This window comes from Chrysochloris asiatica, unplaced genomic scaffold (genome assembly GCF_000296735.1).
Source record: "Chrysochloris asiatica unplaced genomic scaffold, ChrAsi1.0 scaffold00070, whole genome shotgun sequence".
In the NCBI taxonomy this organism is placed as follows: Eukaryota; Metazoa; Chordata; class Mammalia; order Afrosoricida; family Chrysochloridae; genus Chrysochloris; species Chrysochloris asiatica.
The window spans coordinates 7,905,797-7,919,361 of record NW_006408588.1 but is presented as its reverse complement, the minus strand read 5'-3'; the positions used below and the strand labels follow the sequence as shown (position 1 = coordinate 7,919,361).

Genomic DNA, 13,565 nt, shown 5'->3' with positions numbered 1-13,565 from the left:
CATAGGGTCACTATGAGTCAGTACCAACTCTATGGCACCGAACAAAAACAACAACAACTTCCTTGAGTGTTGATGGTTGATCCAAGCAAACTAAAGTCTTTGACAACTTCAATCTTTTCTCCATTTATCATGATGCTATTTACTGACTCAGTGGTGAGGATTTGGTGTTTTTTTTAACCTTGAGATATAACTCATACTATGGTCTTTGATCTTCATCAGTAACTATTTTAATTCCTCTTCACTTTCAGCAAGCAAGATTGTATCAATCTGAATAACAAAGGTTGTTAATGAGTCTTCCTCCAATCCTGATGCCACATTCTTCTTCATGTAATCCAGTTTCTCAAATTGTTTTGCTCAGCATACAGATTGAATAAGTATGGAGAAAGAATACAACTTTGGTGCACACCTTTCCTGATTTTAAGCCATTCAGTGTAACCTTGTTCTGTTCAAATGACTCCCTTTTGGTCTACGTACAGGTTCCTCATGAGTACAACTAAGTGGTCAGGAATCGTCATTCTCTGCAATAGTATGTCATGATCCATACAATCAAAAGGCTTTGCACAGTCAATAAAGCACAAGTAAACATCTTTCTGGTATTCTTTGCTTTCAGCCAAGATCCAATTGACATCAGCAGTGATAATCCTCATTCCTCATCTTTGTCTGAATCCAGCTTAGACCTTTGGCAGTTCCTTGTCAATGTACTGTGGCAGCCGGTTTTGAGTTAGACCTTAAACATATCCCACCTGAATTTATAGATCATCTCAAAAAAGAGATTCGATGCATTAGATCAAAGACCAGAAGGCTGTGGGGTAACATTAATAATATTATACAGAAAGAAAGTAAAAGGTCTTTAAAAAGACAGGAAAGAAAGAAAAGACCAAAATGGATGTCAGAAGAGACTCTGAAACTTGCTCTATTTTATTCAGCAGCTCACTGGACTGAAGGTAAATTCTAAACACTATACCTGGTGTGCAGTCCTCATGTGGTTCTGCAGGATAAGCTCTGGACCTCAAGGTCAGTTTGAACCACAAGGTCAGAGTTTCAAACTCATCAGCCACTTCTCAAAAACCCTATACAGGATTGCTATGAGTCAGAATTGACTCAATGGCATACCTGATGTGGCACTATAAGAACTGAATGGCTAATTATAAAGTTAGTGATTTAAGCCCACTAGCCATTCCTCAGAAACCCTATACAGGGTCACTATGAGTTAGAAATGACTCAATGGCACTTTACATCAATATACCATCCACGCAGTTTAGCCTTGGAATATGCACACCTGGCAGAACTACAGAGAGGGGATTCTTAATAAATGCTTGTTGACTCAATGAATATATTACACAGGGCTGTAAAGTTTTGGGGAGTCCTGGTGTGGCGCTGTGGGTTAATGTGCTGGACTGCAAGGTTGGTTTGAACTGCAAGGTCAGAAGTTCAAGCTCACCAGCTGCTCCTTGGAAACCCTATGCAGAACTACTGTGAGTCAAAACTGACTCCACGGCATTTAACAACAAAAATAGCAAAGTCTGGGGGAGTACAGTGGCTCCACACTATAAGCACTGTACTAAGAACCACAAAGTCTGAGGTTCAAGCCTACCAGCCACTTCTCAGGAGAAAGATGAGGCTTTCTGTTCCCTTGAAGGTTTAAAACCTCGAAAACCCTACGCAGGGTCGCTAGGAGTCGGAACCTACTCGATAGCATTTAACAACAGTATAGTAGTTAGCATACAGTTTCTCCTTAATAAATGGCCTGTATTACAGACAAGTCCTTAGCCCACCAAAACAAAAGCCAAACCAGCTGCCATTGAGTCGATCCTAGCTCAGGGCAACCTCATGAATTTCAGTAGAGCTGTGCGCCACAGGCTTTCCACGGCTGTGATCTGTCAGAAGTAGATCACCTGGTCTTTGGGAAAGTGTCTCTGGGTGGACTGAAAATGCCATCCTTTTGGTCAGCAGCCTAGCACTTAGCCACTGGCACTACCTAGCATTTCCTCTCCTATCCTGATGTACTCATTCTAAATCTTATACAAAGGATTGTATTTTAAGATACTGTGTTGTTAAGGACTACAGGCGTCCTGGTGTAGTGCTGAGGGCTAATGTGCCAGACTGCAAAGCCATCTGAACTGCCAAGGTTGGCAGTTCAAGCTCATCAGCTGCTCCTTGGAAACCCTATACAGGGTTGCTATGGGTCAGAACCAACTCAACGGCACTTAATAACAACAACAACTGTTCCACAGCTATTCATAAGGTTTTCAGTGACTAACTATTCAGAAGTAGTCCCCTCTCCTTCTTCCTGGTATCTGAAACCTGTCCACTGTGCATGACCCTGCTGGTGTTTAAAATACCTATGGCATAGCTTCCAGAATCACAGCAACATGCAAACCACCATAGTACAACAAACTGACAGGCTATATTGTCAGATATAGTGCTGAAAGATGATTCCCTTGGGTTGGAAGACATTCAAAATATGAATGGGAAAAGCTGCCTCCTCAAAGCAGAGTGGACCGTGATGATGCGAATGTAGTAAAGCCTTCAGAACCTTCATTACTGATGGGGCACAATTCCAAATGAAGAGAAACAACTATAAACATCCATTAACATTCAGAGCATGGAATGTATGAAGTATGAATCTAGGAAAACTGGAAGCTGTCAAAAATGAAATGGAATGCATAAATATCAATATCCTTGTCATTACTGAGCTGAAATGGACTGATATTAGCCATTTTGAATCTGACAATCACATGGTTTACTATCCTAGGAAATACAGACAGAAGAAGAACTGTGTTGTATTCATCATCAAAAAGAACATATCAAGATCTGACTTGTACAACATGATGTCATAGGATAATACTGATCAAGATCTGACTTGTACAACATGATGTGATAGGATAATATTGATACCAGTTCATACTACTATCATTGAAATTATGCACCAACCACTAAAGCCAGTGTTGATGAAATTGTAGAATTTTACCAACTTCTTCAGTCTTAAATTGATAAAATATACAATAAAGATGTATTGATAATTACTGGCAACTGGAATGCAAAGGTTGGAAACAAAGAGAAAGGACCAGTAATTGGAAAATATGGCCTTGGTGACAGAAATGACACTGAAGATTGCATGACAGAATTTTACAAGACCAATGACTTCTTCATTGCAAGTACTTTTTTAAACAACAAAAGGATGTCTATACACATTGGCCTCACCACATTGAATACACAGAAATCAAATTGACTACATCTGTGGAAAGAGACAGAGAAATGTGAGAGGTTCAAGTCGGATTCAGACAAGGATGTGGAATGAGGAATATCATTGATGACGTCAGATGGATCTTGGCTGAAAGCATAAAATACAAGAAAGATGTTTGCCTGTGTTTTATTGACTAGGCAAAGGCTTTCGATTGTGTGGCTCATGCAAGCTATGGACAACATTGCAGAGAATGAACATTCCAGAACACTTAATTGTACTCATGAGGAAACTGTACATAGACCAAGAGGAAGCTGTTCCAACAGAATAAAGGAACACTGAATGGTTTAAAATCAGGTAAGTTGTATGCCAGGGATGTATTTGTTTCACCATACTTATTCAAACGGTATGCTAAGCAATAGCTGAGACGCTGGATTATATGAAGAAAAAAATGCCATCAAGATTGGAGGAAGACTCAGTAACAACCTGTAATAATGTAGATGATACAACCTTGTTTGTTGAAAGTGAGGAGGAATTCAAATACTTACTGATAAAAATTAATGATTACAGCCTTCGGTATGGGTTGCACCTCAATTTAAAGAAAACCAAAGTCCTCACCACTAAGCCAATAAAGAACATCCATATAAATGGGGAAAAGATTGAATTGTCAACGACTTCATTTCCCTTGGATCAGCCACTGACATTTACGGACACAGCAGTCAACAAATCAAACAACCTACTGTGTTAGGCAAATCTGTTACACAAGAGCTCTTTAAAGAGTCAAAGAGCAAAGATGTCAGTCTGAGGACTAAGGTTTGCCTGACACAAAGGAAGATATTTTCAATAACTTCATATGCATGTGAAAGTTGGACAGTGAATAAAGGAAACCATAGAAGAATTGATGCATTTGAGTTATGGTGTTGGAGAATATTAAAAGTACCATGGACTGCCAAAAAAACAAACATATCTGTATTGGAAGAAGTACAGCCAGAATGTTCCTTGGAAGCCAGGATGGCCAGACTTCGCCTCTCATACTTCAGACCATGTTGTCAGGAGGAACTAGTCCCTGGAGAAGGATATCATGTTGGGTAAAGTATAGGGTAGGAGAAAAAGAGAAAGACCCCCAACTAGATAGACTGGAACAGTGTCAGCAGCAGTGGGCTCAAATGTAGCAACAATTGTGAGATTGGCACAGGACCAGGCAGTGTTTCGTTATTTTGTGCATAGGGTCACTATGAGTCGGTACCGACTTGATGACACCTAATAACAACAAGTGATGCTGAGTCGCTTCCAACTCATAGCAACCCTGTGTAGGGTTTGCAAGGAGTGGCTGGTGATTTTGAACTGCTGATCTTGAGGTTAAAATTGTCCTTGTGGTCCAGTGCTTACTGTACAGCATCACACTAGGATGCTGTAAGATTATCAGTGACTTGGAAACTTCTTCTACTGTTACCAATAGAATAGAACAAGTAGCAACAATTTCAAAAGCCTCACAGTTTCGCTGTCTCTACTACTGCAAGGGTGCTTGATGCATATACATCTGTGCTACTTCAATGGAATGTCAACAGTTATGGATATGAATTTATTGACACTGCATGTGCATTATACCCTTTAGGAATCAACGTAAAATCTAGCTGCCCAACAACCTGCAGAATGTAATGACTGTCTAACTTGAATAATGTCTGCCCTATAGGTAGCGTAGTGGTTATGAATCGGGCTGTGAATCTTAAGGTCAGCGGTTTGAAACTACCAGCTGCTCCGCGGGAGAAAGATGAGATTTTCTACTCCCATAAAGATTTACACCCTCGGAAACCCTATACAGGGTCGCTATAGGTCGGAACCGACTCGATGGCACATAACAACAACAACATACATGTTAAGTGGCTTAAAGCCCATTTGAGCTTATCATTTTGCCAACGCTCTTCCTTATTGATTTTGGTAACACTGTTGTACCTTGCAGCTCTTTGTTCAGTAGCCTCAGTAATGGGTTGGGTTGGGGCACTTGTTTTTTCATTTATGCTCAATTTCTTTCTGACCTGAGGTTCTGCATAGTCTTCCTGGTTCTTGGGTCCCTAGGTTCGAATACTGAAACCTGTCCACTGCCTGAAGCAGAGCTGGCCTTGGTGGTAGTTGGTGGTTATATGCTGTGGAGTTGGTTCCAACTAATAGTGACTCTGTATGTGGCACTGTCAGCTAATGTGCTGGACTGCAACATCAGTTTGAACTACAAGGTCAGTGGTAAAAGCTCACCAGCTGCTCTTCGGATACCCTATACAGGGTCACTGTGGGTTGGAACCAACTAACAACAACAATATAGGGTTTCTGAGGCTGTAAATCTTTATGGGAGCATCAGCAGGAAAAATCCAAAACAAAAATGGCAATCAGATTGGCAACTACAAGAACAAGCAAGTTGTTCCCTGAGGAGCTATCAGAGCAAGCAGTCAAGACCCTTCAGGACAAACCCCTCTCCAAGATTGAAACTCAAAGAGAACACATAAGCAGGCATGTAAGCTTGCTGGCAACCATGTTGGTCTACTGGTGAGTGGAAGAGGGGGAAAGGCAGCAGTGAACAAATGGGCTGAGTTCAACAATGTTCCATAGACTCCCAATGACCTGGACATGAGAGAGAGAAGAGGAAGGGCTGGTTGGTCTGAAGTGTGCTGAGACCTGGGAACACCTGAGCCCATGGACAAGGACATAGCCACAGAGGGTTAGAGCTGAGAGTGAACCATCCAGCTAATATTAAGTGAGGGGAGACACACAAGATTGCATTATCAGTAACACAGAAAGATCTTCAGTCAGATGAGGCCAATATACTAATGACTAATTCTAAAATTAGTTTTGCAAAAATAAAACTCAAATAAACAAACAAACAAAAACTCCCCAAGTTGTGCAAACAGAGAAATTTGGAGGGTGAGGTACAGTATGAACAAGATATGAAAGAATCTGAGAGACATGGAATATAACCAACGTCCTGAAGGCATTGCCATTTGAGGGCAGCGGAGTGAAGAAACATCACCCAGCCTGCCCCTGCACTCCCTTCTCCTCCCTGCCTCCCAGGTAATGATGGAACATGACAAAGCTGAGGGAACTGCCGCAGCAGCAGCAACCGAAAGAGGTAAACGTAACACAGAAAAACCTAGGCTGTTCCAAGAACCATGGACCCCGTCCGCCTGGTTTTTAAGTTCTCTCCCCTGCCACTAACTAACGTCGTCTTTGGGCAAGTCCTCAAACCTCAGGACTCAGTGCCTCAGTCTCACGTACAAAACAAACATAATGCTAATATTTTTTCATCTGCTTGCTGTCGGAATTCAGTTAAATAATGTGGTTAGAGCAACGGGCATAATATCTGAGAGAGTAAGTATTTAGTAAATGTCTTTAATTAATACTGAGACACATGCCTCTGTACTCTTCCCTACTTGTACAAATGCCTAACCGAGTGTCTTGCCAGTGTTAGGTATTTAGTAACTATTACTTTTCCTCTCCATTAAGAGCAGAAGCCTGCCTGGACCTGTCACTTCACCCATGATTGCTAAAAGTATAATGATTCTCTCACTAAGAAATCTGTGGCTAACAATGAAAAAGTATAAATGCGCACTGTCATGTAGAAATGAAAATGTTTGGGTTAGTGGTAGAATTATGCTTCATTCTCTTGAAATTGTTTTTATTGGTGGTGAAACATGTTTGGAAAACAAAGGAATTGCTTTAAAAAAGAAAACTTAGCCAAACATTTGTGATGGTGTTTCTAAAAGCTCATGGAACAATTCCACTATCTTTTAACTCCATTTTTCATGAACTTTTGAAACCCTCTTGTATATCCACTTAACAGAAAAACAAAATACAAAAAACACACCACCAATCCTGTTCTTTTGCTCGATGGGAGACAGAATTATGATCCCCCAAAGATTCCTACATCCCCAGCTGTGACATGATTAAGTGAAAGCCTTTGTAATGGTGACATTATCCTGGAGTACCCAAGTGGATTCACTATAATCACAAGGGTCCTTAAAAATGGAAGAGAGCAGCAGAAAAATGTGATCAGTGGAAAATGTAACCACATAAGAGAGGCACAGAAAGATGTAGCACTGCTGGCTTTGACGATGGAGGAAGGGGTCATGAGCCAAAGAATCTGGGTGTTTCTAAAAGACAAGGAAACAGACTCTCCCCTAGAGCCTCCAGAAAAGAATGCAGCCCTACGGGTACACTTCAGTCTACTGAGACTCATGTTACTACTCTTAAAGAACTGTAATATCAAAATTTTGAATTGCTTAAAAGCCATAAGATTTGTTGTAATTTATTAGAACAGCAAATAGAAAACTAAGACAGTTTCAAAGATGATCCAATCAAGCTTGGTCTGCTTCAATGCACAATAAAATAAGTAAGGTCACCAGGGTGGAAACGAACAATTCCCCTGGTGTCACTCAGTTACCAGTCCAGCTTTTGGTTATTTACTCCTTCTTCGTTTAACTCTTATAAGCACTGAACTTCTAATTCAAAGGTCAGCAGTTCAAATCAAATCAGAAACAGGGTGGCTATCTGTCAGAGTCAACTCAACGGCATCCAACAACATACATATATGGAGTCCTTGTATGGGAATGTAGGATAAGCACTGGACTGCTCTGAACCACAAGGTCAGAGGTTCAAACTCACCAGGTGCTCCTTAGAAAACCCATACAGGGTCTCTATGAGTCAGAACGGACTCCATGGCACTTAAAAACAATAACAACAATAAAGATACATATATGAAGTCCTGGTGTGGTACCTCAATGCACTGAACAACAACAATAAATATATGGATGTTGCTGCTAAGTGCCCTGAAGTTGGTTCCAACTCATAGCTACTCTGCATAGAGTTTCTGAGGCTTTAAATCTTCACAGAAGCAGAAAGCACATTTTTCTCCCTCTGTGTAGCTGGTGGGACATTGTGGTTACCATGTTCCCAAGCTGCTCCTTGGAAACCCTATACAGGGTCGCTGTAGGTCAGACCCGACTCGACAGCACTAACAACAACAACATATATATATATATATGTTGTTTGTTGTTGTTGTTGTGGTTATGTGCCATGGAGTCGGTTCCGACTCACAGCAACCCTGTGCAGGGTTTCCAAGGCTGTAAACCTTTACGGAAGCAGAAAGCCTCATCTTTCTCCCACAGAACAGCTGGTAGTTTCGAACTGCTGACCTTACAGTTCACAGCCCAATTTGTAACAACTACGCTACCAGAGCTCCTTATGGCAAGGGTAATAGGTTGGAAATGGCCCAGAAGACATAATTTTTCCATGTTTACATTTCAAACTAGTTATAGAATAAAACCAGATTAAACTGTTCTCTCCTATGTGGCCAATGCTTCAGAGCTCTGGAAAAGGTAAAAGAGAATCCTGGCATGCTATAGATTGCCTGGGAAAACACTCCCTCACCTCCCAACCCCCTGAGCCAGAACCCATCTTAGGCTCCCCATCTGTCTCACCTGTTTCTTTCTGCGGTGGTGATGTGCTAGTCCAGGGTGTGTCGTCTTCAAATTGAACCCAGTTGCTGATGGCCGAGGCCAGGTCAGGAGTGGGCTGCTCAGGGCTCCCAGGAGGGGAGGCTGCTTGAGAGATGAGGCCTATCTTTTCTGCGGAGTCATCCTGCTCTGAAGGGGAAAGGTCCTGGGAGCCTCCATCCACAACCTGGTTCTCCCCGGAGGAACTCTCCGACTGGTCTGAGGAAGATGACAATCCTGGGAGGTGCTCCTCGGTACCCCCTGAAACAGATTATAGAAAGCACCATGGTGATGAAGAAGGCTGATTTATGGGAGGAAAAAGCCAAGGATAGAGAAAGGGTGACTGTGGGGCTCACCATTACAGTGGGTCAGAAGAGGAAAGAGCCTGCCAATCTCAGCTCTCTACTAAATGATCGCTTTCCTTATAATATATAAAAATATAACCTTAGCATATTCCTAAGTCTTTATCTAGGCAGTCTGAGGCTAAGATTATTATTCACCATGTAAACCACTGCCTTAGGGCCAAAAATGAAAATGCCTAGAAAGACTAAGCAAGAAATATAACCAAGGAGAGTAGAACTAGCGAAAGGCCATCGATAGTGGTGGACAATGTGACTGAGCAGGAGAGCTTCTATCTGGACTAAATTCAAATGTGAACTCCATACAATCCAAACTATAGGAGTCTACAAGCCAATAGATTGCACAATCTCAGCACTAATGACTAAATGTGAGATGCAAGCTCTTCCTGTAGCTTTGTATCTCTTTCCTGGTCTGGAAGACATAGAACCATGGTAGTGGTGGTGGTGGTGGTGTGCCGTAGAGGTGGTTCCGACTCAGAGCAACACTGGATAGGATTTCCAAAGCTGTAATAATTACTGGAGCAGAATACCTCACCCTTCTTCTAAGAAATGTCTAGTAGATTTGAAATGCTGACCTTGTGGTTAGCAGTTCAGCTCATAATCCACTACTCTATCAGGGGTCCTTAACCTTAAACAGCATTTATAAAAAATGTAAAATAAAAATGTAAGAACGATATCCTGATTGTGGTGGTGGTTACACATGTCTATTGTTGTTGTTGTTGTTGTCAGGTGTCATCAAGTCGATTCTGACTCATAATAACTCAACACTATACAAGTACTTCATGAGCACAATAAGGTGTTCTGGAATACTCATTCTTTACCGTGTTACCCAAAGTTTGTTATGATCCACCAAGTATAAAACCACTGCAGTCATTAAAACACAAATACACATATTTCTGGTATTCTCTGCTTTTAGACAAAATCCATATGACATCAGCAACAATATCCCTTGTTCTACATCCTCTTCTGAATCCAGCTTGATTTTCTGGAATTTCCTAGTCAATACACTGTTACAACCATTTTTTATTTATCTTTAGCAAAATTTTACTTGCATGTGATATTAATGATGTTGTTCAAGGATTTTCACATTCTGTTGGGTCACCTCGGTTTGGAATGTGCACAAATATAGATCTCTTACAATCACTTGGTCAGGTAGCTGTCTTCAAATTTCCAAGCACAGAGGAGTGAGCGTTTGCAGTGTTTTGTTTTGCAACTTGAACTTCTTCCTTAGGTACCATCAATTCTTGATCATATGCTACCTCACGAAATGGTTGAACATTAACCGTTTCTTTCTGGTAAACTGAGTATGTGTATTCCTTTCATCTCCTTTTGTACTTTCTGCATCATTCAATATTTTGTCCATGTTGTTGGTAAGTGCCGTCAAGTCAGTTCTGACTCATAGTGACCCTGTATAGGGTTTCCAAGGAGCAGCTGGGGGGCTTGAACTGCTGACCTTGTGGTTCACAGTTCAGTGCTGATCCACAGCGCCACACCAGAAGTCCATTTTGCTGATTGTTGTTGTTGTTATGTGCAGTGGAGTCGGTTCTGACTCATGGCGACCCGGTACAGGGTTTCCGAGGCTGTAAATCTTTATGGGAGCAGAAAGCCTCATCTTTCTTCCGTGGAACTGCTGGTAGTTTCGAACTGCTGTCCTTGCGGCTCGCAGCCCGATTCATAACCACTACGCTACCAGAGTTCCTTGTTGTTGTTGTTGTTGTTAAGTGCCGTCGAGTCGGTTCCGACCCATAGCGACCCTGTACAGGGTTTCCGAGGGTGTAAATCTTTATGGGAGTAGAAAGCCTCATCTTTCTCCCGCGGAGCGGCTGGTAGTTTCGAACCGCTGACCTTAAGGTTCGCAGCCCAATTCGTAACCACTACGCTACCAGAGCTCCTTACAAGCTTTCAATATTGCAAATCAAAGCTTGAATTATTTCTTCACTTTTCAGCTTGAAAAATGCTTACTGTGGTCTTCCCTTCTGGTTTTTTGACTCCTGGTCTTTGAACATTTCATTACAATGTTTGACTTTGTCTTACTGAGCTGTCCTTTGACATTTTCTGTTCAGGTTTTTTAACTTCCTCATTTTTTCCAGTCACATTAGCATGTCTCTGCTGGATGGCAATTTTCAGAGTCTCTTCTGACATCCATTTTGGTCTTTTCTTTCTTTCCTGTCTTTCTTAATGACCTTTTGCTTTCTTCCTATATGATGATCGTGATGTCATCCCACAACTCTTCTTGTCTTTACTCAGTAGTGTCTACTGCATCAAATCTGCTCTTGAGATGATCTTTAAATAAATTCAGGTGGGATATATTCAAGGTCATATTTTGGTTCTCATGGATTTTTTTCCATTTTCTTCAGCTTCAGCCTGAACTTGCATAAAAGCAATTGATGGTATGTTCCACAGGTGGTCTCTCTTTGTTTTGGCTGGATGATAATTAGCTTTTCCCACAGATGTAGTTAATTGGATATCTGCGTATTCCATCTGGTAAGATCTATGTGTATGGTTACTTTTTATGTTGTTTCAAAAAGCTATTTGCAATGAGTAAGTCACTGGTCTTGTAAAATTCTAATATGCAATCTCCAGCATCGTTTCTGTCAACCAGACCACATTTCCCAACTACTGATCTTTCCTCTTTGTTGCCAACCTTTGCATTCCAATCACCAGTAATTATCAAAATATCTTGATGGCATCTTTGATTAACTTCAGACTGAAGAAGTTGATAATATTCTTCAATTTCATTACCACTGGCCTTAGTGGCTGGTACATAAATTTGAATAACAGTAGTATTAACTGGTCTTCCTTGTAGGTGTATGGATATTATCCTATCATAGACAATATTATCCATACACCTACAAGGAAGACGAGTTAATGCTATAAGTCGGAACCGACTCCACGGCACATAACCAACCAACCATAGACAGTACTGCACTTCAGGACAGAGCTAGAAATGTCTATATATATGTTAAAAATTCATCAACGGTACACCAAAATATACCAAATTTACTCTCTGAAAATTTCTTTTAAAATCAAAGCCCTCCTTATCTCCTATTAGTAGCAAACATACTGATACATCTTCAAGCAATCAAAGCCTTTAGACTTAAAAGGGGAGCCAAATAGGTCATTTAAATTTTTCTAGTAGCCACATTAAAAAGGTAAAAAGAGGCAAAACTATTTTAAATAATACAAATTTTAAGAAAAATTATATTCACTTTAATAAAAAGAATTCTAAACTATAATTAATATCAAAATTATTGTGGAGACATTTAAGTTTTTTCTTCTTACAAATTCTTTGAGTTCAGTGTGTATTTTACACTTACGGTTCATTGCAATTTGGACTAGTCACATTTCAAGGACTCACTAGGAACCTGAGTACCTTGACCTTTATCCATGAGCACTAGTTCCCTACGCATCAGTATCTTCATCTTGATCATTAACGGTCCTAAGCACTTTACATACATTAATCATTTAATTGTCACAAACCTTTAGGAAGGTACTATGATTAACTGCTACTGTATAGATAAGAAAATTACCACTCAGTGAGGTTAAATAAATAATCTACCTAAGAGCACCTGGCTCATGTGTGATGGAGCCTGGATTAGAACCGGAAACACATGGAGGAAGCAGGATACCTGATGTTACACTGAGGGAATGGCAATTGAGAGGAAATGAAGTGTGAGTTGTCGAATGTAAAACTGATGATCTGCTCTGTAAAACTTCACTTAATTCACAATCTAACTCTAGAGCCTGGGCCTCTAAAGAACTAGGCTTTAGAAACTCTGAAAAAAACCAAATTGCTCTTGCTAAAAAGATCAGAGCACTTTATAAATATGAAACTTAGGTTCCTTAGGAGGAGCAATCCAACATAGCCAATGTTTCTAGGCCCTTGCTTGGGATCCTGAAGTTCCTAAGATACATTTTCCCAGCTTCTAAGTGGTAGAATTATGCATCTCAGGAAAGTGACAAACGGATACCTTTTAATTATATATAAAGTCCCCAAAACAAAGAATGACCAAATAGATGTCATAATAAGTGTGCTTTTCTGTCAATCTTTCCACTTTAGGAAATGGAAGCACTTCTTACCTTCAGAAGATACAGGATAGGGTGGCTCCTCATTGAAGGAGACCCACTCCGACTGGTGGGTAGCAATCACATGGTCCAAGGTCGTCATGCTAGGAAGGTGCTGGTCATCTTCACACTGCTAGCCTCAGGTGGACCCCAGAGTAATATCTGGGGGAAGAGGTGCAGTGAACTTGGCCTGGGTCTGTCACAGGTGTCTTGCAGAGGACAGCACTCAGCAAGTAGATAAATTAGCCCTCTTGTCTTTGGTTAATCAGCTAAGCAGAAACCTGTTTTAAAAACATCAAAATGTAAAAAGATAACTATACCCAATCCGCAAAAGTCTACGGCTTTCAATGCTGCTCGGAACCGGATCTGAGATGGTTTCTAAAACATTTTACTTCCCTCTGCTTCTGTCTTCCCCCAAGTTCTCATACTCAAATATCCGCCTTAAGAATCAAAATCTCTGGATCAGTTTCATATCTG

General features: G+C 40.8%; 1 protein-coding gene across 1 annotated transcript in view; it reads right to left on the bottom strand.

Annotated features, from left to right (window-relative positions):
• Positions 1-13,191, bottom strand: part of STON2 (stonin 2) — a 184,709-nt gene extending 171,518 nt beyond the window's left edge. Inside the window, exons 1-2 of the mRNA XM_006864751.1 lie at positions 13,104-13,191; positions 8,650-8,925 (exon numbers count right to left, since the gene is read on the bottom strand). Coding sequence (XP_006864813.1) covers positions 8,650-8,925; positions 13,104-13,191 — 364 coding nt within the window. The remainder of the gene's footprint in view (positions 1-8,649; positions 8,926-13,103) is intronic.
• Positions 13,192-13,565: the final 374 nt, after the last annotated feature.